The sequence below is a fragment of the Brassica rapa genome, chromosome A04 (assembly GCF_000309985.2).
Source record: "Brassica rapa cultivar Chiifu-401-42 chromosome A04, CAAS_Brap_v3.01, whole genome shotgun sequence".
NCBI lineage: Eukaryota > Viridiplantae > Streptophyta > Magnoliopsida > Brassicales > Brassicaceae > Brassica > Brassica rapa.
In genome coordinates, this window is record NC_024798.2 from 574,432 (window position 1) to 600,029 (window position 25,598).

At 32.3% G+C, this 25,598-nt stretch overlaps 3 protein-coding genes and 1 pseudogene across 3 annotated transcripts; 2 read left to right on the forward strand and 2 right to left on the reverse strand.

Annotated features, from left to right (window-relative positions):
- Window positions 1–1,772: 1,772 nt before the first annotated feature.
- LOC117133634 lies at window positions 1,773–3,349 on the reverse strand. The gene is made up of 3 exons (XM_033290326.1): window positions 2,392–3,349; window positions 2,213–2,274; window positions 1,773–2,018 (listed from the first exon to the last, which is right to left on the reverse strand). The coding sequence occupies exons 1-3, from the start codon at window positions 3,347–3,349 to the stop codon at window positions 1,773–1,775; spliced, it is 1,266 nt and encodes a 421-aa protein (XP_033146217.1).
- Window positions 3,350–6,731: 3,382 nt separating this feature from the next.
- On the reverse strand, window positions 6,732–8,357 carry LOC103862804. The gene has a single exon (XM_009140495.3). It carries the CDS (start codon window positions 8,294–8,296, stop codon window positions 7,967–7,969), a length of 330 nt encoding a protein of 109 aa, XP_009138743.1. The 5' UTR covers window positions 8,297–8,357; the 3' UTR covers window positions 6,732–7,966.
- A 7,506-nt stretch (window positions 8,358–15,863) lies between these two features.
- Window positions 15,864–23,539, forward strand: LOC103863292 (annotated as a pseudogene).
- A 535-nt stretch (window positions 23,540–24,074) lies between these two features.
- On the forward strand, window positions 24,075–25,384 carry LOC103862806 (homeobox-leucine zipper protein ATHB-12). The gene is made up of 2 exons (XM_009140496.3): window positions 24,075–24,535; window positions 24,913–25,384. Exons 1-2 carry the CDS (start codon window positions 24,185–24,187, stop codon window positions 25,246–25,248), a joined length of 687 nt encoding a protein of 228 aa, XP_009138744.2. The 5' UTR covers window positions 24,075–24,184; the 3' UTR covers window positions 25,249–25,384.
- Window positions 25,385–25,598: the final 214 nt, after the last annotated feature.

Consider the following 25,598-nt stretch of genomic DNA (forward strand, 5'->3'; position numbering starts at 1 on the left):
GTCCTTAATCTTGAAAGCTTGATGAAGAGCACTCTTGAGAGACTAAGCTTCATCATCATTGTTAGCAATCAAGATATCATCCACACAAACAAGGACTGCAGTGAAAGAAGATTCAACCTTCTTGACAAACAAGGAATGATCACCAGGAGATTGCTCATAACCAGCCTTCAACAAAACCGAGGAGAAACAAGTGTACCATTGACGAGAGGTCTGTTTCAATCCATAAATAGATTTATGAAGGCGGCAGACAGGATTTGGAGAAAGAACTTCACCCGGAGCAGGAGTATATCCCAAAGGCAAGCTCATATATATCTCTTCCTCGAGATCACTATGCAAAAATGCATTAATGACATCCATCTGAGAGAGAGACCATCCATGTCTTGCAGCAAGAGCTAACAACAGCTTGACACTAGTCATCTTTGCAACCGGTGAGAAGATATCAGTATAGTCGACACCTTCTTGTTGAGTAAAGCCCTGAGCTACTAAGCGAGCTCGTGGTCTTTCAATCGCTCCATCGGCGTTATACTTAAGAGCATATACCCAACGACACCCAACTACGTTCTTACCATGAGGCAAATAAACGATAGTATACGTCTTATTAGTATCCATACCAGCAAACTCTACTCCCATTGCATCTTTCCACATGTCAGATGTGATAGTATGTCTAAAGTTACTTGGTATTGTCTCAGTAGAAACAGAAAGAACAATACTTTGAAAAGCAGGTGAAAGTTTGGAATAGGAAAGAACCGAGGAAATGGGATATAAAGAAGTAGCATAAGAGCTGGCTTTTTCTGGTGAATGACGAGCAAGGGAACAATGGTAATCATATAAGTAACTGGGAGCTTTACATGTACGCCTAGGTCTGTCACCTGAAAGAGCCACTGATGATGTTCCTGGTATGACAGGAACCTAAGAATGTGTGGCACTAGGGACAGATGATGCAGTACTAGAATGAGAAGGTAAAGGAATCATGTTATCTAGAACAACAGGAGTTGAGACAGGAAGAATGACTTTAGCAAACAAATCATCAGATGTAGAATTTGTAGTTTTATAAGGAAACTCAGTTTCATGAAAAACCACATTTCTAGAAATGGAGATGATATTTGTGTCTAAGTCTAAGACTTTGTAACCTTTATAACCAGTCGCATATCCAAGGAAACACACAAGAGTCTGCACGTTTAAAAAACTTATGTCTATCCTTCAGTTGAGTGGAAACATAACAGAGACATCCAAAAACCTTAAGACTAGAGTAATCAGGTTGTTTCTTTAACAATAGTTCATAAGGTGATGTGTTATTCAACAAAGGAGATGGCAATCTATTGATAAGAAATACCGCAGTCTGAATACACTCAACCCAATAAACCAAAGGTAAATGACTTTAAAACAACAAAGCTCTAGCGACATTCAAAATATGTTGATGTTTTCGTTCAACTACCGAGTTTTGCTGCGGTGTATAAGCACAAGAAAACTGATGAGTTATACCATGTTCACGAAGCAAAGGACCAAAAATGTAACTCAGGGGCATTATCACTTCGAATAGATTTGATATTAATTTGGTATTGAGTTTTAACAAGTTTGATAAAAGAAGACATTATAGTGGAAACATCACTTTTATTACGCAACATATAAGTCCAAGTAACGCGGGTACAATCATCAACAATGGTAAGAAAGTACCTAAAACCATCAATAGATTCAACAGAAAAGGGACCCCAAATATCTATGTGAATAAGATCAAAAGACGAAGAGGACAAATTGTTATTAGAAACGAATGGTCATCTTTTCTGTTTAGCTAAAGGGCATACAGGACATGACTCAAGAGAACTAGACTTAAGCAAAGGAATAGTACCATATAAAAGTTTCAACTTGTCTTGAGAAGGATGTCCTAAATGCATATGCCATAGATCTTCATCAGTACGTAATGTTCCACATAATGCAAGAGAAGCAGTAACAGCAACGTTCAATATGGAAAGATTGCGAATAAGAAAACCTTCACCAATCTTCAAGACCTGAGTATGGTCCTGTATAAAGCATGAATCAGGATAAAAATGAGCAGAGCAATTATCACGATTCAATAAGACACTAACACTCAGAAGATTAAAGCAAAAAGAAGGAACATAAAGAACATCATGCAAAACAAGCTTATCAGACAAGTAAACAGTGCCAGTATGCGTTATGATTTCCCTAGTGCCATTTGGTAATGAAACCGTCATACCAGTAACAAGATAAGTAGCACCAAAAAGTGACAGATCAGAGCATACATGAGTTGTAGCTCCACTGTCAATTATCCAAGCACCATTAGGGATAGTATGTGTGAGAGATGAAAGCGTTTGATGTTGAAATGAAAGAGCATGGTTCTCAAGACGTAACTTGTGGAAGGAAAAGGGACAATACCAGAAGTAGAATTAACAGGCATCACACCATGAGCAGTGATAGTCGGATGCAAAGAAGCAAAGTTAACAGCAGAATCTGTAGGACGTACATGCTTCTGAAGTTGTTGAATCAACTGATTAACCTGATCTTCATTGAACTGAGAAAGATCGAGAGTTGAAGCTAGCACATTGTTCTGAATATGAGCAACATTGTTTCTTTGAGCAGAATGCTGAGAAGGATGAGGTTGAGGTTGTTGCTGAGTAGACTGGCTACGAGAATATTTTCCACTCTGTCCTGAGTTGTGACCACGTGAAGAGTTGGTGTGATACAGCTTATGAACAGGTGGATAACCATGCAGCTTAAAGCATTTCTGAACAATGTGACCTGACAAACCACAGTGAGTACAAACAGGACGTTGCTTTTGACGGTAAGCAACGGCTGCAGCAAAAGAAGCATTGTCTATCGATTCTGAATACTGCGGTTGAGCTTGAGCAGAAGCTTGAAAGACAACACTATCAGGTTTCAAAGAAGGCCTGAGCAACTTCTGCCTCTCATCTTGAGCAACCATGTTGAAAGCTTCTTCAATGGAAGGGATTGGTTTAAGCATCAAGATGTGTCTTCTTGTAGAATCATACGCTACATTAAGCCCCATCAAGAACTTGGTAACTCGACTCCGTTGTTGAAGCTTCTCCCAAGATAGAGCTGCATTACATTCACACTTTCCACTCGTACATAGAGGAAGATCAACATAGTTTTGGTATTCTTCCCACAATGTTACCAACTCCGTGTAGTATGTGCTCACATCAGAAGATCCCTGCTGAATGTTACTTAATCTTTGTTCAATCTCAAAGATCCTAAGTGCATCATCTTGCTTAAACCTAGTCATCAAGTTCTTCCATATCGATTCAGCAGTAGACATAAAGAGCAAGCTCTGACCTATCTTCTTGGATACAGAGTTAATCAACCAAGTCGAGACCATGTCGTTACAACGAGACCAAGCACCCGAATCACGGTGATCAGAAGGAGGTTAAGGAATCATACCATCAATAAACGCCAATTTGTTACGGACGTTGAGCGTCATTCGAACCAAGCGTCGCCAAGAGTGAAACTCAGCACCGGAAGAGAGGCGATCGAAAACAAGAGCCAATCCAGCATGATCGGAGTTGTGGAGGAAGAAAGGATTGTTGTAGTGATCGATCAGAGTAGATAGCGGAGCTTGATTAGCCGCCGTCGAAGTCATCGGAGCTCAGATCGATAACGAAACAAGAATCCGAATGAAAACCACCACCGAGATGAAATCAAGAAAGTCACGAACAAGAGATATCCAGAGAAGAAGAGAATCAACGAGAATCTGACGAATCGAAGCACTCATGAGAAGGAATCGAAGCTCGCAAGGTCAAGAAGCCGTTGAAAATGGCGGAAGCTATTGCTTTTGCTCTGATACCATATTAAGAGTGTAACAAACTTAAAGTATATCTCTCATTAATTAATGAATGAATGTACATGGGAGTATATATATACAAGTATGATTAGTGATCTGTACATGTGTATTATGTACACCTATCTATATCTAATAGATACCATAATAGAGAGTCAAAGACTCAAAGCCTTAATCTTATAATAACAAACGTAGAACCATTATAAAATATATATTTAAGTTAACATCCCGAATTGTGATATACTGAGTTGTAATATGTGGAAAAGGTTTTAAAAAATTGATTTGAATACATATGTCACCAAAATGTACTTATCTTTTCCGTCACACATCTGTTTAGAACTCTAGAATTAAACATACTTGAGTACGAGAAAAAGTCGGATGGTGATTGCAAAATTAGTTAACGATGATTTCGAGCATTCAGATAGGGTTGGGGCATGGGTGGCCCATTAGTCGTAGACTGGTCAGGGCTTTATAATCTAATCTAATGTAACAATGACGAAATCCAAGCGACATCAGATACCGAGTTAGACCAATTCGAAAGAATCTGAAACAGGAAAAAAAATCGGGAGTCAACTTAGATTAAACAACTTTTAGTTATCTCTCTCTTTGAGTTCCATCTAACGAAAACACTATCATAGTTTTGGTTTAGTTATGTTTGGGCCAATTTATTAAATAAGCCTTTTACAAGAGTTATAAAATGGGCTATATAAATAAATTTGGACCAAGGTTATACTAAATTAACTTTGGTTGGTATTGCCAGCAACGAAATTATTCTTCGCCAACGATCTCTGACTTTGACCGGAACTGCGTAACCAATTTCTGAAACAAATTGCAAACGTTTAGATTATTTTAAAAAGATGAAAATAGGGTAAAAAGTCAGAAATATTCATCAACAGGAAAAACGTTGCATCAATAAGTATTTAAATATTACTTTTACGTGCCCGACCTCAACTTTTAGAAATATACAGTCAAATTCTTATAAATTAATAATATTGAAATTACACCAAAATTATATTTTTTTATTAATTTATAAAGATATTAATTTATCCATTTACTAATTGAATCAAAAACTCGATTTAGAATTATAAAATTATATTATTTTATAGAGATTTTTATTGTATATTAACTTAAAGAGGTTATACTGTATATCTATACTATTAAAAGAAAAAAAAATTCTAAAAAATCTACTTAAACAAAGTTGTTGGACCATTTCACTAGAGTTAACTATTTATTTGGTTTTACCGTATATTTCTCTAACTATATAAATACTTTACATAATTTAAATGAACTCATTTATTATTCTCTTATAATATATTATATAATTATTCTAACAATAAATCTAGATGAATATATGACATATTATTTAAGCATGTTTATACATGATGTGATCATTAGCAAATATAGTTTCATTAATAGTATAATTTTTTTTTAATGATTTAGTTATGTTTAATAGGTATATAATTTGTATTTTAAAAATTTAAGTACTTATTTGGTCCTTAGTTCTGTTTCTATTTTTCGGTTCCAAAAATATATGATATGCTCGGTTATTTATGAATTTTAGCTTAATTTTGGTTTTTTTTCTTTAGTTTGGTACGGTTCGGTGCATCCGGTAAGTATACCCAAACCTATACATTATCTTATATATAAATTATGTAAGAAGAATTTATTTAATTTCAAAAATAAACATGTACTTTCTAAGCGCGGGTCAAAATCTAATTTCGTTTAATTATAAATTTAATATTTCAAGTTATCGATTGGATGTTAAAATGGGAATTTGCGATAGATGGCTATAAAACAAACTATAATTAGCTATATAGCCATGGTACTGTTTCTTTTTCATAATACCCGTTATATTCCTATTTCCTTGTATGCCAACCTATAGTCTAGCAACCGGATAACCTGAATGTAGACAAATAATTTTTAATATATTAACAGATATTAAAAGAAAAGAACAAAAATAAAATCTCTCACAACGCTTTCTTCGTTATTCTCTACCTCTTTCCATCTTTCACTGATTTGATCTTCTTGTTCTTCTTCTTATTTTCAGTTGAAGTTTTAATTAATCAAATCATTTCGTTTCAGGCTTCTTTGACTTCGATAATGAAAAGAACACAAAACTGATCCCCAAATCTCCAGAAAATTTCTGACCAACAAAACTGATAATTTTTTCAACAAATCCTTTCTTTTTGTGATATGGTGGATGTAGAGGTGCTTTGTTTCGTCTTGGTTTTGCTGGAGCAAGCAACAACTTCTTCTACCTCTGATCGGAGCTTCTAGATATGAGCTTCTCGTAGGCGCTCCGGCTTCTCTCCTCTCTGCAAATCGACGGGCTGTGGTGGCCAATACTCTCTCTTAAAAGTTGTTTGGTCTGGTGGCATGTGTTGTGAAGGGAAATAGTTCGCTTATGGTGAGGTCGATTTCAGATCTGGAGATCCTTGTGCATGGCTGGAGACTATGGTTTGCCTTTTTCTTCTGTGGTTTTCATGCTGTACGTATGGAGTGATCTCAACACTGCCTCATCCTCTAGCCTGTGTTTCGCTGTTGCTTGGGTGTGAGCTTTCCAACTCTGCTTCTCTAGTTAGTTGAAGTTTCGCTTAGGAACGGATGTTCTTCTTAGGTAAGCTCTCGGGGCTTCCTCCTCTTGCCGTCGATGTCCTCCCGGCTTTGTGTTCTCCATAGTCTTATTTAGGCTCTCAATCCGTGGTTGCCAGTTAGTGGTTGGGAGTTTGAGGTTTTGTTGGGGTGGTTCTTTGGTGCTCCGTGGGTTGAAGTTCTCTATTTTAATGATCCTTCCAGTTGTTGCTGACTTGCTGGTGTGCTCTTTTGACCTTGCTGCTTCACTAGATTAGTCTGTTTCTTGGCTTGAAGGTTAAGCAAGTGGTGGTTTTATCTTTGCTCGTTGATGCATGGATCATTGTCTTAGGTTCTTTGATTTATTGATTTCTTTTTGACTCTGTCTTTGTGTCTCTTAGAGTTGTTTGGTTATCTAGAATGAGCTTGCTTGTTATGCTCTGTTTTTCATGTCTTTCTAGTCTCCCTTTTGTGGGCTTTTAGACTCAGGGGATGAGTTTCTTCTATCCTCCTGCTGTATGTCTCTCGATCTTGTATTCCTCATTGATATGGTAACAAAAATTAATTTTCAGTGTGAAAAAAAAATTGATAATTAATCAAGTATTGTTTATTTATTCAAATTATTGTCAAGTAAATTTTAAGATGTTGATATTTTGTGTCGTGAAATTTTTCTGTTTATGTTTAGGTCAACATGCAAAATAAACGGTTTAAAATGTGGTGGAGATATATGACACATTGACACCCATCTATCTACCCACTTGCTTTTGAACCTATCATACGTCAAAACCCAAAGGAATCTCTTATCTTCTCAAGTAGCTGGTAGTAGGACTACCCAAATAGGCTTGTCAAATCTTGTCGAGGCCATAAGGGTCATTTTATGATGATGAATCTTCATGTTCGCAAATTAATAAAAAAAAATGCACACTTGTGCAATATCCTTCCCCAGTTTGTATATTGAGCTAATTGACCCTTTTAAAATTGTATATAAAAATAAGACATATCCTGAGTAAATAAAAATTCTGATTATCATAATTATGAGTTTCTAACTCAAAATTTCAACAATTGTTTTGTATAACTTTATATATATTAGTGTTGTTTCCGCTACGAACTTTGCAACTTTTAATTTACTAGGCATGATATCATGTAAAAAATGAGTAATATTAATTCAAAAAAGAAAAAAAAATGAGTACTAGATATTTTTTTTTTGTAACTGATAATGAGTACTAGATATTACTCAAGATACTTATATAGTAGGGTATCCTTTCATCTTTTTTTTTTTTACTTTAGATCTTAACATTCTAATGTGTGCATATAGCTGCAAACTTATATGTAGTTTGTCGAAAGGAAAATGTAGAAATCTGCATATGTATCGTTAAATGCGACACAACATGGTCTCTCTTATTCCTTTTTAGCCTAACATATATAACATAACAAGAATCTCAAAAACGTTATTAATTGTCGTTTATCTAAAATTCAAGTACTTTAGGCTTATGTTTATATTCAAGAATCAAGACACCTATTATTTCTTTTGTGTAAAAAGGGCAATCAAGACGACAGTACATATTCTACAAGCACATACTCATTCAATTATTCCTCTTTGATGGAACTCAATCTTCTCGATACCAAGTAGGTTTCACACGGTTGAGGCGAAACATATTCATCGGAGCTAAGAACCCTCGCCGGTAAGCGACCTTCCATACATTCTTTAAGAATCAAGATACCAATATTACCACCGTCACCGTCAGACTGATCACCACGACGAGCCAAATACAAAAGCTCTTCAAGTTTATCTCTTCTCATCCTCACTTTTATCCTTAAACAACCATTCTTCCCTCCGGTCTCCACGTTTTCTCTTCGCACTCCGTCGCCGCCGAGAACCGGGTGCACTGCGCTGCTTCTCCTAAGAAAATTGCCCATTTTTCTAGTCCTTTTCTTATCTTCAAGATGCTTGAAGTAATTGATACGTCTATGTCTTGTTTACATGTAAGAAATGGTTATAGATTAATATTATATATATAGGCATGGACAAGCTCTTTTGTTTGGTAAGATCGGTTCACGTTTTTCAGGTTTCATATTTTTCGGTTTTATTTGAGTAGGACCGAAACTAGAACTGAATAGAAGGAAAAATGAGTATGGGCTTAGTTGGATTTAAACTTGTTTGCTTCTGCTCGCTTTTGGAAATTACCAAAAATATAAATAATTAAACTTAACAATATCTAGTTTGTCCGCAAAATATATTTTCAGTTTATTTCGGAAGCCAGTTTATTCTGACTTTAATAATACGGTTTAGGTTTGGTTTGCTTTGTCTGGCATAGCTGAATCCAGAGGCGTACCAAACGCTATGCCAGATTCAGTTATGTTCGGTTTTCGTCGGACTTTTTCTTCCAAAATCGTAATTAATTATACGATGCATGGGGCATGCGAGGTTATTAGATGAAATGAAAGATAGCTACTGAAATTTTCCTTCGAGACGATAACTTAGTGTGTTGTTCTAGTTCACTTATCTGCTGACGTGGATTTTAAGTAATTAACCCATAACGTAACACAGGGTATGTTTCACGCGTCAACTATCTTAAAATGTGGCCTTTATCTCCCGGATTTTGTCACCTCCCTGTAATTAATTGATTAATGATCACCTACTATTTCTCGTTTTGTTGAAAAATATACTCACATTATGTAAACCTCCTCGTTTTTTTCGGCTTGGGTTTGATTTAATTTAAATTTCATATGTACGTTGAAGCATTTACAAGTTTATCTACTTAGAAATATTTGATATATGGATGACATATCACATGAAACAGTTAATGTATGAAATAGTAGCTGAATTCATCATCAAGTCTAAAAGACTAAAGAGCTGAAGAAAAGCGAGAGACATTTTGTTGGGTCTATTTTTGGTTTATATGTATAGCTACTATTGAAATGAATAATTATTAACCAACTTTTAGCCTAATAAATTCAATTTAAACTAGTGTGCTAAGTGTGTGACTTCAGGCCCAAGGACCCTAATCAATTTAGGGTTAGACCAAAGTTATAAATACTGCATATTAATCACATACACACACATACAAAACAAATAGTTCCGAGACTTGGGTACTTGACCATGTAGCTGGCTCTCAAAAGTATTCGAGTTTTGGAACTGTTATGTTCTGTCACAATCCTCTTTTACTTCAAATTTTAAAAGAGGGTTCTATTTGATACGTCTACGTTCTCTAAGAATCACCGAATCAAACAGAGAAAATTTGTCATAATAAGTTTGAAAATTTGTCTAAAATACCATTTTTGTTTTACCATATTTCACTTATATCATAACCACTTTTACCATTAAAATTTAAATAGCCAATATACCATTGTATCTCTCATTTCATTAATTTAACCTAGATCTATTTCTCCTCTAAATCTCTGTCACGAGATCAAATTGAGACGAACTCCAACGAGATCTCCGGCGAATTCACTGATCTACAGTGAACTCGGCGATGCCCCCGGTGAATTCGACTATCTTCAAGTTTGTTTGTTTGTTGTTATTTTTGTTAATAGAGAGAGTGTTGGCGTGAGGACGAGCTATTATCGAGGTATACCGATTACTTTGCAAAGGCACTCTCCGGAGTATCGTTCCCATGGGTGAAGATGTTCAACGAGTCTCATAATTTGTCCACTCTCATCGATGTGAGCCCCAGCTTTGTTTTGATTTCCGAATTAAAAAATAGTCTCAGTCTTTGATTGGATTCTCTCCGATCATCTCATTAAATTTTCATAATTCAATAAACCATAACTAATTTAAAATATACCTTAATTTTTAGTATTCATTTGAATGAATGTAGATAACATGAAAATTTAAAATTAGTTAATTAAACAGAATATAAAATACGGACATGTGATAATACATATTATAAAAACAAATAAAAAAATTATATATGATATAAGATAACAATTAATTTTTGTATATAGTTATTAATTTTTATTTATGTCAATTACTATCAACAAGAAAAGTAAAAATATGTGGTGAAGTTATATATTTTTAAATTATATAAAAAGTAACATGCATAACAACTGATTACAAAAAATTGTATAAAAATTTAAAGTATGTAAATTATATATATATATATATATGTATATTTCTCTATAAATTTACTTATAAATATAATATATACTTAAAATAATAAATACAATATATATTATTTTGTAATAAATATGTAAGTCAATTATTACATAAAACATTAAATTAAAAAAAATGTCAAAACATATTTTTAATAGAATTAGTGTTTAGTTTGGAAGTGAATGAAATAAATTAATCGTAAAAATATAGAGAAATAATTAATGAAAAAACAAAAAGTTAGATATGCATGCATTGTGATTGGCCCTTAGCATGATTTCAGCATCTTTCCAACTTTTTGTTGCATATCAAAATATTAGTTTTATAATTAATCTGCATGCATATTTTCCATTATTTTATGACTTATTTTTTCCCTGCATTAAAAATGGTGAATTGCAAAAAACAATGGAGTCTAATCTGCACATATTTGAGCTGCATTTATACTGCATATGGTCTGCAAACTATTCATACCCAATAAAAATAGAATATCATCTACATGCAGATTCTTTTGTTCATGTAGATAATGTTCTGCATGTGTTGAAGGAAAATATGCGGGGTGAAGGCAGAGGCCAATGGCATGCTTTGATTCTTTGTTTTTGGTAATTAGTTGCTTATACTTATATTATTATTTTCATTTATTTACTTTCAAAACTTAAAATTCTTTCCAAAAAGGGTTTACTGTTTTTTTATTAATTGTAATAACATTGAGACAATTTTTTTATATAAAATATATAAATGACATATTTATCTTGTATTTAATTAGTTTTCAAACCAAACAAACAAAATTTTTGAAAATAAGATTTGATATTTTCGTTTTATGAAATATTTTTTATTAAAATAATTTACATAATAAAATATAAATATATTTATTTTAAAGATTACATAAAATTATATATATATTTAACATATCCATAATTTTATATATTCTATTTTCCATAAATTCTCATACATGTTGTTTTATATCATCTATTTTTTCTTCACTCAAAATCATATATATATATTTACACTGATATATATATATATATATATATATATATATATATATATATATATATATATATATATTATTTTGTATTATTTTTATTCTTGATAATAAGTAATATAATTAAAATAATTAATATAATTAAAATAATCAATATAATTAAAATAATTAATATTTGCTTATAAACTGTTATTTTATAATATTTTCATAAACATTTGTTTAATGAATTCATATATGTTATTTGGTCATTTGTATTTATGATTATACTTAAGAACTTGCATTTTTACTTAAATATTAAATTTTAATTATTTTACTTTTTGTAATATTCAATCAAAAATGATATTCAGTTAATGTATTGATAAATAAATTTATATATGTTTTGTATAATCTGGTTGATCTGCATTTGATATACATTATATGTTTGATCTGCATTTTTATGATTTGCGTCACATTCCAAACCTATGGCTATATAAGAGAGGGTAGCATTGTAATTAGGGCAAAAGGAAAAGAGTGAGTACAAATTACATTAAGAGCTTATTTGTGTAATAGCCATATTTGAGAGATAAATTAGGAGAGTAAAATTGATTTTGACATAATTCAATATCAAATATTTGTAGCCTCTTTTATCCAGTTATGCTTTGTCGATTAAAAGGTTTCAAGCTGCAAGTGGGAAAGTAGGTGACGTCTTTCTCTTGGTGGAGTCATCCACATATATATTTATTAACCACATATATATACACCGAATATTCTATTCCATACCACCGAAATAGTATAAGAATATAACACCACCTACAACCTTTAAATACTAAACATATCCCAACTCTAGTTATCTTTAATCCCACCACAATCTCTAAACATTACACTCTAAGCTCTAATCAGTAAACTCTAAACCCAAATCTAAACCTTAAATCCAAATATAAATCATAAACTCAATTATAAATTCCAAACCCAAATATAAATTCTAAACCCGAATAGAATGAAACAAAATAAATAACATAGTACATATTGGTGAAATTATGAAATGTATGTGATTGGATGTAAGAAGTTAATGTTGACCCCAATCATACCCTTTCATTTTCTAATTACTAAACCTTAATCTCTAATCACTAAACCCTAATCCAAATATGAATCATAAATCCAAATATCAAAATCTAAAAAGTACATAACATTATGTAATATAAATTATACAATATAAATCACAATACAAACTATATTTCTAAACAAAATAGAGCACTTCTTATTAACAAAAAAATAAAATAGAAAATTATAAAATAGTATAGTAACAGAATAAAACGCATAATAAAATATACATTTGTATTTTATATGCATAGAATAGAATACAATAATAAAATTGTTCACCTTCCCCCATATACAACAGAGATTTCCTGTAAATTCAGATACATACATGTTCTGGTGTCCTTGCTACTAGCGCTTTTGGAATCTGAGAATCATCTCTTTTCCGTCACCGACAAAGCTTCCTAAACCGGTTTTTTCCTCCACAAAAAATTTAGGGAACGTCTTCGTCGCTCAAATCTGTTTTAGAGAAATCTATTCACTTTCCAAAATATCAGCAATAAAACAATTATTTTGTGAGTGTGTGTGAGCAACAAAGAACCACCTTTTATTTCTCACAATCAATAATTGTAAATTAAATATATTTTTTTTGAAGGTTGAGCCGATGAAAAGGAGGACTGATACAGTATCTATATATTAATAAAGTAGCTCAGAAAGACTCTTTGGAGCGCCATGTCATCCATCCATGATCCTTTCTTCGCCACGTGTCGAGCAGGTAGAGCTCTCATGCCATTAAACATCACTTACGGTATGTATGTTTTTGGGCTTTTTCGAATGTTTAATACTCCATATGTGTCGTTTTGGTTTTGTCGATTCAGCTTCAGATACATTTATATTTTTCTTGGGCTTTCTACAGTGTTTTGCACTTGGGCTTTGGGTGTGTTTGGCTCAGAGTTAGACATATGTTTGTTTATCGTGTTCAACACCATTTTCCTATAAACCCTAATCTCATCTTCTTCTTCGTACACCAAAACTGAGTAACGTATTCACCACGCTTATGCTGCAGCCATAAACTTTACATTTAATCTCAATTAAGTCGACCCCCACTACTTCTCATTACTTCACATCCTTTGATCTCTTCAGATTCTTTGTGATTTGGAACCCTATAAATTTAATGTTTATCACAGATTCATGAAGACATTTAGTGTACGATGTAATCCATTAAGATATTAATATGTATATATATATATATATATACATTTTTTAATCATGATATTTATTAAATGACACTTCTTACTTATATGATTTTATAATCGTTTGTTTCTTGTCATAAAAAAAAAAGTAAACCATGGATCGTAAAATTTTTAACGTGAAACTTTTAAAAATTTCAAAATAAAATATAGACGGAAAAATCTAAATTTTAATTATATGATTAATGTGATTGTTTAATTTATATTTTAATAATTTAAAGGTAAACAAAAATGATAGAGGGTGCACTAATTGTATCAAATCTTTATTATTTAAAGTTATTAATTGTTATATATACTTTAATCGTATTAGAAAGTTCCGTATGTTTTATTTAAGAAAGTAATTGAGAACATTAATAATTAATTTATTGTTAGTTTAATAAAAAACTTATTATATATTTAGATGGACTAACATATTACTCTAAAGATTTTAAGAATCATGGTGATGACACATGACAACCTAAAAAGTTGTAATGCTCCTTTTTTAATATATATTATATTTAGATCCGCACGCCCGTGCATGTATTTTTTTTTAACTTTTCTATTGTCCAATTTTATTTTATAAGATTGAATATAATATATACATATATATATATATATAAAACTTACCAATATTATATAATTGTTTAAAATGTATTTTTTAAACACAAAAATTGATAAGAGATATCGACAATAATTTTATATTTTTTCAACAGCAATAATATTAGCCAATTATATATATATATATATATATATATATATATTTGTCTTGTTATATTTTCTCTTCAATAGAACCAATAATGTAAATATGAGTAAAAATACATTTTTATAAACAATTTTTATTTTACATAATAATTTTCCAGTTGGTGATTTAATTGATTATTTACATGTGTTTTAAACATTTTAATTTTTAGGAATAAGTAGTTAGGTATTAGATGCTATTTTTAAGACAAAATAATTCACATTAATTAAAAAACATTTTTAATTTCTAAAATATTTTTTAAAAAGTATAAATATTTTACGATAAAATATTCCACATTAATTTAAAATATTTTAGAGTATATCATATTTGATTAGTTAAGATTTTATATTATGATTTGTAATAGAACATTTAATTTTCTACTATGAAGTAGTTTTATAAAAGGAATATTTGGGTTTTCAAATATTCTATTAACGATTTTAATAAAAACAATTGACGTTATTTTATATATGTGATAGTATATATATATGAAAAGAATCTCGTTGTTCATTTTTATTTTAGGTTTTCTAATACTTAATTGTTTATCAACTATATGGTTAGTCAAGAATATAGATTTTATACAAAAAATTGATTTATTTTTAGTTAATTTGATAGCAATACATTAGGAATACTTTAATTTGGAATGTTTTTTATATTAAGAATATTTTGTGGAGTTAATTTTAAGCTTTAGACATTTTTCTATTTAAAATAGATCTAGGAAATACATTTATTAGTACGTAAAAGAAAAAGAACTTAAAGATATGTTCATTAAATAATATATTAGCGTAAATAACTTGCAAGAAGTATTTTTATTTTGTAATCTTCTTTTAATAGATTAGATGGGATCCGTGTTCGAAAACTCGGGCGCCTAGCCGCGTAATCGTCCGCCTAGGCGGTGTGCGGAGGTCAAGCGCGGCGAGTAGGGCAAAATCGGAGAGGTGAGGCGGATGAACGATTTATCGCCGCTTAGACCGCATTATAAGAAAACGCGGACGTCTAATCTCGGTTGATTTTAAAAAAAGTAAGCCTTAAGCTTTTAAATCCAACTAAGAGGCCCAAAGACATTTTAATTTACAGCAGCCCAAGACAAATTATTGAACACACACATTCATTTTCGTGACTTAATATCATTTTACAAACCCTTAAAAAATTATTGAGAGGAAAGTGTGAAAAAAAAAAAAAAGAAAAGGAAAGTGTGAAATTGCAGCCGACGAACTGAAACTGAATCGTGTCTCCTCTTTTGTAAAAGTGTGAGATAGCCTATATTACTTTTCTCTCTTCTTTGTTTTCTTTACTCTGGTTTCAGACAATTTACAGTTATAAATTGTTAATCCTCTGTGTAACTCATATTAGGTTGTTAGACGAGTTATTAATATTTTTAGTTTCGGGACATTGTTAAGTTTAGTCACTTCTTTACTTGATTTAATTGGTTTGATTTCTGAAATTATTGATCATTGTTACAGGGGATGGATAATTTACCAACAGATGCATCTCGCCCTCTCAAAAGAAACTCAAACGATGTGGGATGGGAGTATGGAGTCTTGTGTGATCCTAGAAATGCGGACAAAGTGAAATGCAAGTTGTGTGGGAAACAATTTTCTGGTGGGATCTTTAGAATGAAGGAACACATTGCTCATGTCAAAGGGAATGTGGCAGCATGTCCTGTGTCAACAAAAGCTGATCAAGATAAATGTAAGAAGGCAATTCTTGATGCAAAAGAGAAGAAGAATCTGAAACGAAAGCATGATCAAGATTTGAGAGCAGAAGTGAATATAAATAGAGACAATAATGTTGAGGAGTTGGAAAAACAGATTGGAACTCTTAAAAGTCCTCACTTCCAAGGTCCCATTGATCACTTTGCAACCTCCATTAATCCTGAAGCTTCTTTGGCTGCACAAAAACGGCAATAAAGTATTCATGATGCCATTTCTAAAGAGAAGACTCATGCTGTCCGCCAGTATTGTGCTAGATGGATTTTCCAGTCAAATATAGCTTTCAACGCTATAGACAATGACTCTTTCAGATTATTTTGTGAAGCATTGGGACAGTTTGGGCCTGGTTGGGTGCCTCCAAGTCAATATCAGCTGAGAGAACCATTGTTAAATGAAGAGCGTCAAAGGACAAAAGAAATGTTGAAGAGTCTAGAAGAAGAATGGGAGAAGGAAGGCTGCTCAGTGATGACAGATGCTTGGTCTGATATGAAAAGAAGAAGTATAATGAATTTGTGTGTGAACTCAAGAGGAGGTACATGTTTTCTTTCATCAAAAGACACCTCTAAGGATTCTCACACTGGTGACTACATCTTCCAATACATTGACCAGTGGATTGAAGATATAGGATCTGAAAAGATAGTGCAAGTGGTCACAGACAATGCTACCAACAACGTGGCTGCTGCGAAGATGCTAAAAGAGAAGAGACCAAGGATATTTTGGACAGGATGTGCTGCTTACACATTGGATTTGATGCTTGAGGGAATTTCTAAGCTTCAATATTTTTCTAAGATAATTGATCAAGCCAAGGCTGTGACTATCTTTGTCTATGCTCATCACAAAACCTTGTCATTGATGAGATCTTTTACGAAGAATCAGGATATAGTCAGACCAGGAGCGACCAGGTTTGCTACCTGTTTCTTGACATTGAATAGTCTATATGACAAGAAGGCACAACTGAAGAGCATGTTTAGTAGTGATGAATGGCATGATTGTAAGCACTCAAAGTGTGTGAAGGGTAAGAATGCATTTGATATTGTTATGAGTCATGGATTTTGGAGCAGTGTGATGGTTGTGTTGAAGATCTTCAGTCCTCTAGTTAAAGTTCTAAGGCTAGCTGATGGAGAGAAAGTGCCTTCTCTTGGCTTCATTTATGGTGAGATGTTAGAAGCTAAAAAGTCTATCAAGGAAGCATCAGATCATTTGGAGAAGAATTACGGACCTATCTTTCGTATTATCGATGAGAAGATGAAAAATAGGTTGGATTGTCCTTTGCATATTGCTGCATATTTTCTCAATCCTTTTTATTTCTACAAAGACTCCACCATACAAAGTGACTTTGAAGTCATGGAAGGATTCATAGCTTGTGTAGAAACTTTCTATCATGGAGACTTGGAGAAGCAAGATAGCGTTGTGAATCATGAGCTCAGTCTTTACAAGAATAAAATTGGTTCCTTTGGTAGAGCTTTAGCAATTAAAGGTTGTGAGAATAAGGATGGTGACTTTGACCCAGGTTTGCTTGTTCACTTTAGTTGTCTTTAATTCACTTATAATATTTTACTCATCATAAATGTATCACTTGCTTAATCTCAGGTAATTGGTGGTCGACATATGGATGTGGCGCACCAACTCTTCAAAAATTGGCAACAAGGATCCTTGCTTTAACATCAAGCTCTTCCGGATGTGAAAGAAATTGGAGTAGCTTTGAGGGGGTTAGTTTATTAGTTATCTTCTCTTAAAACTGTGACCTCATTACTAAAATATTTCTGTTCGTTTACTGCAGATACACACAAAGAAGAGAAACAGACTAGACGTCAACTGTTTAAACAACCTAGTGTATGTCCAATTCAATGCAAAGCTCTTTAACAAGAAGAAACAAATCAGAGAGAACAATGCTGATGTGATCTTCGATGATGGTAATGAGGACACAGTTGAAGAATGGCTTGTGGGACGTGTACAAGATATAGATAGTGATCTTGGTTTGCTGCTTTCTACTCAAGCTCCAAGAGTAAGAGATCTTTATGATGATGATTTTGAATCTGAAGAAGAAGAAGAATATGTCGTAGATATGGAGTTTGAACCAGATGTCTATCAAGATATTCCTACTTTCAGGGAATCACAACAACAACCTATTTAGTAAGGTTAGTGTTTAGACTTGATGTCTTTATATTTTTATGTCAGTTGCTGTCTTTGTATCTAACTTGATGCATCGTTGTTTGTTTTGTGCTTCTTTTGATTGTATGTTTTACTCTGATATGCTTTCTTCTTTGTCATTGCAGGTGTATGTTTCAACTTTCAGTAGCTAATTCCTAACACATCTTTTCAATTCATGGTGTTTCTTGATCTTCAATGACAAAAAGGATGAACACTTGCAATCCTTGTATTATATTTTTGGCGGACTGAAGATCAAGACAATCTATATTTTGTTTATCCCATGAATTGGAGTTTATTTTGTAGTTTTTGTATCAGATGTGTAATGGAAAAAATATTTATCTTGTATGATCTCTAAAAATCTAATACATATTTTCTTTAAAAGTTTAGTTAAATTATGTTTTATTTTTTTTAAATACAATAAATTATACAAAAAACTAGGCCCCGAGTACTCCCCGATTAATCCCCGATTTTTCCATAATTCTCTAGGCGTGAGCCGGCCGCCCGACTAACGCCTAGCGTAATTTCGAACGGAGGATGGGATACGTAGGGATAAGCACATCTACAAATGGATCAATTGTGACCGATAAAGTCCAATGTGGCTACCAATAAATAATGGATCGATTGTGACCAATAAAAGTCCAACGTTGCTACCAGTGGTAGCTTGTATCATTTGGTTCAATGATAACATGGGTTATTTATTAGGCCAATTTAGGTGAATATACATAAACAGAATGGTAATTAGGTAGATGGTCACTTTTCAAAAGTATTTGCATAACGAGGATAATATTGAGCTCTGACATGCAATTGAGGGTTAAGATATGTCCTTCCATAGCTGATTTGTCTTGTTGATTGACTGTAACTGAATGATTGAGTTCTTCTAGATGGCCTTCACTTTTGTAAATTGAAGATGAACGAGTGCTTCTAGGTTTCAAGATTGAGACTTCCAAACTTCGATTTCGAGAAAACCCAACAAAAAACATTTGCGTATCAGCTTAAAAGGATGAACAAACACCTAAAATTTCCATAATCTAAGGAGGTTGATAAATTTGCTATATCCATGTCTCAGGTCTATGCTAGTGGGTGCTAATAAGGATATTTTTGGATTATATAAAAATGCACAGTGCATTGTCCATATAGCTAATTAAATAAGTTTTCTATGTCATCCACTGCAAATTCCCTATTTATTATTTATAGATATTTTTCATTGAGCCATGAATATTAATATGGGCCGAATCCAAGAAATAACCAAACTCATTCAAAAGATGTCCCTGACAATCTACTAAGAACTTGCAAACGCATCCGAACGCTAAATAGCACACTCTGATATGCATTGTCAAAGCTAAACTTGTGTTAGAAATCTTTTTATGTTGTCCACATAGCTTTCATAAAATATAAAATTGTTTCGATCGTCCTAGTATAAAGTAGACAATCTATATACTATTATAATATATGGTATACTATGTTTTAGCTCATTATCTCAAGTCAACTGTACAAATCACACATACCACATTTCGTATCATTACAACGACCTTCTTAATCGACATGCCAACTCCGTTTTGTTATATATGGCTACATCACGTCATCAAGTCATTCTCTTAGGAAGTTTAAAACACTCTAGACAATCTAAGAGGATTAGATCGGACTAAGGTAATTTTTCGACTGTTGGCTTTATTTTTTTTGACATGTCATAAAATATAGTTTGGCTATCTAGTTAACTTGATGAGAAACGTCGAGCAGCTTTATTTATCTTTGTTTGGTTACCAGAAGATGCAGTTAAATAAGCACCCGAGTTGTGTTACAGAGATTCACGTGATAGATAATTTAATCCTGAAATACACTCGAAAGAAAGAAGCCTCCATAAAATAATGATTACTTTACAAAAAGTTATTTATAAAAAAAATTTTGGAAAGGTTATTGTCATCGAATATAAATTGTTTTTAGGACGGTGGTGAAATAAATGTCTTTTCCTTATTGGACCGGCATCTCATCATGGACCCTACTTGAATAAGGTGGATATTAGTATCAGTTTGATGTATGTCATTATGTGTGTGTATAAGTATAATGTAAGGTACACCGAACATGTAAGTTTAAATTCGATCAGTTTTTCATCTTTCATGACATGGAGCTCACTCAATGTTTTTTTTTAACTGAAGCTCAGTCAATGTTTTCAGTTTCAATGTTTTAAGTTTAGGTAAAAGTTATCGTGCCTATAATAAATTAACAGAAAAGCAATTATACATGCGGATTACCAAAAAAAAGTTATTGTGTGTTTTTCCTACTCTGTTTAGTAAATGTTCTTTTGTCTTTAAACACTACATATATAGTGTGATTACCAAAAAAAACACTACATATATAATTAATAATTCCAGAAGCTTTACCTGAGTCAAGGCGAAAAAGTTAGGAGAATATACAAGAAAATACAAACAATACATGACAAGATAAATACTAAAGATTTTGAATAGTTTTATGATCGGTTAGATTCATGCAGATTAACTGAATTGAATCTAATCTACGAAATGATGAAAATTTGAAATTAAAGCCGTATACGATCAGTTTCCTATAACTCGACCTGATGAGAAGAAATAAAGTGATTATACAACATATGAACTAATTAGTTAGGTGGGTCAATACGTTAGATTAAAACTTAAATTTAGAGGACCATGTTTAGCTACTTCAATAAAACAACTTTTAACATGAGTGAAACGATAATTTTGTAGCTTTGATGTCTTTACCAACCATAACCAATTAAATTTAGAATCGAAACTGAAAAAACGGGCCAGATTTTCTATTCTAATTTAACGATTAACTAACAAAAATGAAAGAAAAAGAACTAGAGAATCATCTTTTCTTACGCCTCTTATCAACATTGGCTGTATTTAAGGGAACGTCGACACGTGCTGATTTGTCGGACGCCATATTCAGTCACAACCACAAATTTATTACCATGTCATCTTTTTGTCAACTTGGCTCTCTGAATGGTGCCAAATGGCACTGCAGAAATGGTTGATTTTGACAACTGCGATTGCTACTTGTCTGAAATTCATATCTAATTTATTACATTGAATACCAAGAAAAACCATACCGTTCACTCTTTTTTTTTAACACCTCATACCGTTCACTCTTTAAAACAAACCATTCACTCTAAGGGTGCGATTGTTAAAAGTTCGGAGTAACCAAAAGAAATAAAAACAGGTGGAAACGAGTGAAAAAAAATGAAAGAGAAAAGATAAATTTGGAGTAAAAGTAACAAACAAAATAATTTACTCGGCATCAAATAATATTTTTTTATCCTGATTGGTTTTGTTCAATCGTAACTCAGCTGAAAATAAGTTTTACTCTGATTTTTTACTCTAAAAAGGCTATCCAATAACACTCTAAAACTTTTTGTGATTTTTTTTTATTTTTGAGAAACATTCGCTCTAAACTTTTCTATGAAATATTCGTGATAAATCTTTCACTGATGACTGACCCAAAAAAAAAAGAATCCATTGCTTTGTGAAACAACACCAAATTATATTCAGCCATTTGTGAAAGATTTAGTGACGAATATTTAATTTATATTTGATTTTCGTGATAAACAGTAATTCAATGGCCAAATTATATTCTAATTTCTTTGATTTTTGTCACGAAGAAAAATAAATTTAGTTTTAATAGAGAAATTTGACCCAAGAAAATAATCTTTTATAGAAATGGTGGCCAAACAAAAGAGTTTAAAAATAAGGAAATATGTTTTACTACTCAGTCCGAAAATGAAAGGAATATATTTTGTACGGATATACAATAATTTTTATTTTTTTCCTTTTTAGAATAAAAGCTGAAAAGGCCATGTTACAAATAAATAAAAGAGGGGAAAAAAAGAAATCAAATGGATTTTAATAAAAATGAGTTAGTTTTTTTTTTTTTTGAACACAAAATCAAGGATACAGAGGTACGAGTCTATAGAACAAATCCTGTTCAAATAAGGTCGTTAAAAATGAGTTAGTTTAATTATCGATTGATATTACAAAAAGTAACCAACGTTGAGTTGACCTAGTGATAAAGAGGTTATGGCTGTAATTACCGCCACTCAGATTCAATTTACAATACGAGGGACCACCTTTTGTTACACCAGAAAAAAGATATTACAAAAAGTCAATAAATCTAACAATTGAGTTTGCTAGTTAAATATATGCATGAAAGTCAATAAACCTAAAATCCTTTAGGCTCTATCCCGTGATCATCTTTCTTTTTCGGAATAAACTCGTGACCATCTTTTTGTTTTCCGTGTAGTGTAAGTAAACGCGTAAACTATAAAACTAGTATACCCTATGTGAATGTGAATATAGGCACATCTTTCTTTTTAAAGAATTATTATAATGTTTGCAGAGACTAGTTTGGTACTGCATCTTAACTGAAGACTTGAAGAATTATTTGCTTATAACTTACGGCGTACAATCAGAACTAATCAGAACTGGTCCTAGAATTTGAAACACTAGAAGCAAAAAAGAAAAATATGACCACTTTTTAAAGAAAAAAATAAAGATAAAAAATAAAGTGTAATAGCTACCATTAGCCATCGAATCCGTGCTCTGTTGATAGTGTAGAAATGTATGAGTTTACCACTGAGCTACAGAGGATATTTTATAAATGTGGCCGAAACTAATAACTAAAATAATCGGCCGCAAGCAGGAGCTTCATCCGCTTCTACCAAATACCGGCACTGCATACAATCACAAATTAACCATGGTTAATTTAGATTTAAATTTGGAAATATAATCAAGATAATTCTTTTATAAAAAAATATAATCAAGATAAGATTTGAGTTTAGTATATGATAATCTAATAAAAACGTCACATCATAACGTGTTTCACGTAATTGATCTCTAGAGGATTTGCGTGCGAGTGACGACAAATGGGTTCTCAAAATCTCAGATGACAATTAATCTTATGATTTGTGATGTATTGTAACACCCATCGAACATACTGATATGTGAACGTGAAATCTCGCTACGCGATCAAATAAAATTATTGCGTATACGATCTGTTTTACCCATCAATATTTTCTTGACAAAAGAAGTATATCGTAAAGCCGTGCGGTCACATTTTAAATGATGATTGTTGTGCTTTTTTTTTTTTTGTAAAGGCATTCAGTGATCGTTGTGCTTTTGCATGTATAAACAGTGTAAAATGATCATTAAGCTGCAAGTGTTCAAAAAAAAAGTGTTCAAAAAAAAAAAGATCATTAAGCTGCTAGAAATCTATATATAGTATAGTAAAATACACTATTTTCTATATAGTAGCTAGCGTGGATGGAATAACCGTTAGTAAACATTATTAAAATTATTCTAACTCGAGAAAATTAATACCATGACTCTTTTGAACCAGAGTAAGTATTTTCAGAACGCGTAACCAACTACGATATAAGTTTTATTTCATTCTTTTATATCAGTGAATAGCGATTATTCGAGGATAGCACAACTGTATCGTCCGTTTTGTGTCAATCTATGTATAATATATTAACTTCCATAGAACATATTTATCTCAAAAGCTAAAAATAAAATAGTTGGGAAATTAATATTACTAGTAGTTAGATGACTAGTTCACATCGAAATAAAATACGTCTTAAACTGAAAGAGACATGCGCCAATTCGTGTCGAGCCACAAATATTGGACCTATATTTTATTTAGCCTGTAGTTCCACAATGTTTATCACACCCAAAAAAAATCTCAGGCCCTACACTACGTAGCAGTAGCGTATTTAATTACACACAGTAACTCGAACATATATATAAAGAGCCAATGTCACTCGCCAATACAGAGATTCCAGGAAAACAATAAACAAAAGAAACAAAAGAATCCAAAATTTTCTCTCCTTATAGAAAGCAAGAAACTTCCAGGATCTGGTGAAAACCATGGAAGAAGGCGACTTTTTCAGTTGCTTCAGCGAAATTAATAGTGGCATGACTATGAATAAGAAGAAGATGAGGAAGGGCACTAATCATAAGAGGTTTAGTGAGGAACAGATCAAGTCACTTGAGGTTATATTCGAGTCCGAGACGAGGCTTGAGCCGAGGAAGAAGGTGCAGTTAGCTCGAGAGCTAGGGCTGCAACCAAGACAAGTGGCTATATGGTTTCAGAACAAGAGGGCTCGTTGGAAGTCTAAACAGCTTGAGAAAGAGTATGATATTCTTAGAGCCAATTACAATAACTTGGCTTCACAATTTGAAATCATTAAGAAAGAAAAGCAAGCACTAGTCTCTGAGGTACATACTTCTTCTCATCATCATGTACATCTATATATCAAAAGAGATGGAAACAAAAATTGATCAAATTTATCTAAGTAAAATTATATACTTATATACATGTGTGTATTTTATCGACTTAGACAGAATAATATAAATATATTTTAATAGAAAATAAAGTATAAACAAGCCAATAAATCTTGGCACATCCATACATATTCATTGTTTTGGGAATAAACTCGATAACATCCTTTTTAACCTTTGTAAAAAAATTATATGGTCGAAAAAATCAAATATATCAGAGTGACAAAAGACATCAAATAAACAAAAAAAATAATAGAAGCAAAGAAAGAATATTACCATATTTTGGAGTTTAATGAATTTCTATTAATCTGCAGTTGCAGAGACTAAATGAAGAGATGCAAAAGACAAAAGAAGAAAGGAATGAAGAGTGTTGTGGTGAACAAAGAGTTGCTCTAAGCAGCAGCACATGGTCAGATAATGGAAAGTATGAGCCAGAAGTCAGGCTAAATCAAGGGATTGTTTTGTGTAATGACGACATTAAGACAGAGTATTTTGGATTTGAGGAAGAGTCCAATCATGAGCTCATAAACATTGTGGAGCAAGCTGATGATAGTGGCTTGACTTCATCCGATAACTGGGGAAATTTCAATTCTGAATCTCTCTTAGACCAATCTAGCAGCAATTACCCTTGGTGGGATTTTTGGTCATAAATAAAATAGTGAAGAGAAAGAGTGTGTATAGTTTTCTAGATAAATCATAAATTTTCTTTTTGCATTGTGATATTATACGGTATGTTATACTTGATTTTACAAAGTCGGAATAAAACTCAATGTAGATTTGACGATATGGTTTTTTATTTGTTTTAAGAATCTAGCATTTTAAAAAGAAAAAAAGAATCTAGCATTCTACCATATTTGAACTCGAAACTATAACACAAAAAATAGATGAAAGATGCTTAGTACATACTGTATATCACAATCTTTACTTACCTGAAGAAAACCAGAAAAACGAAAATTTGCAACTAGTTTTATACTTATTACTTCAAGACGGGACGGAGCTT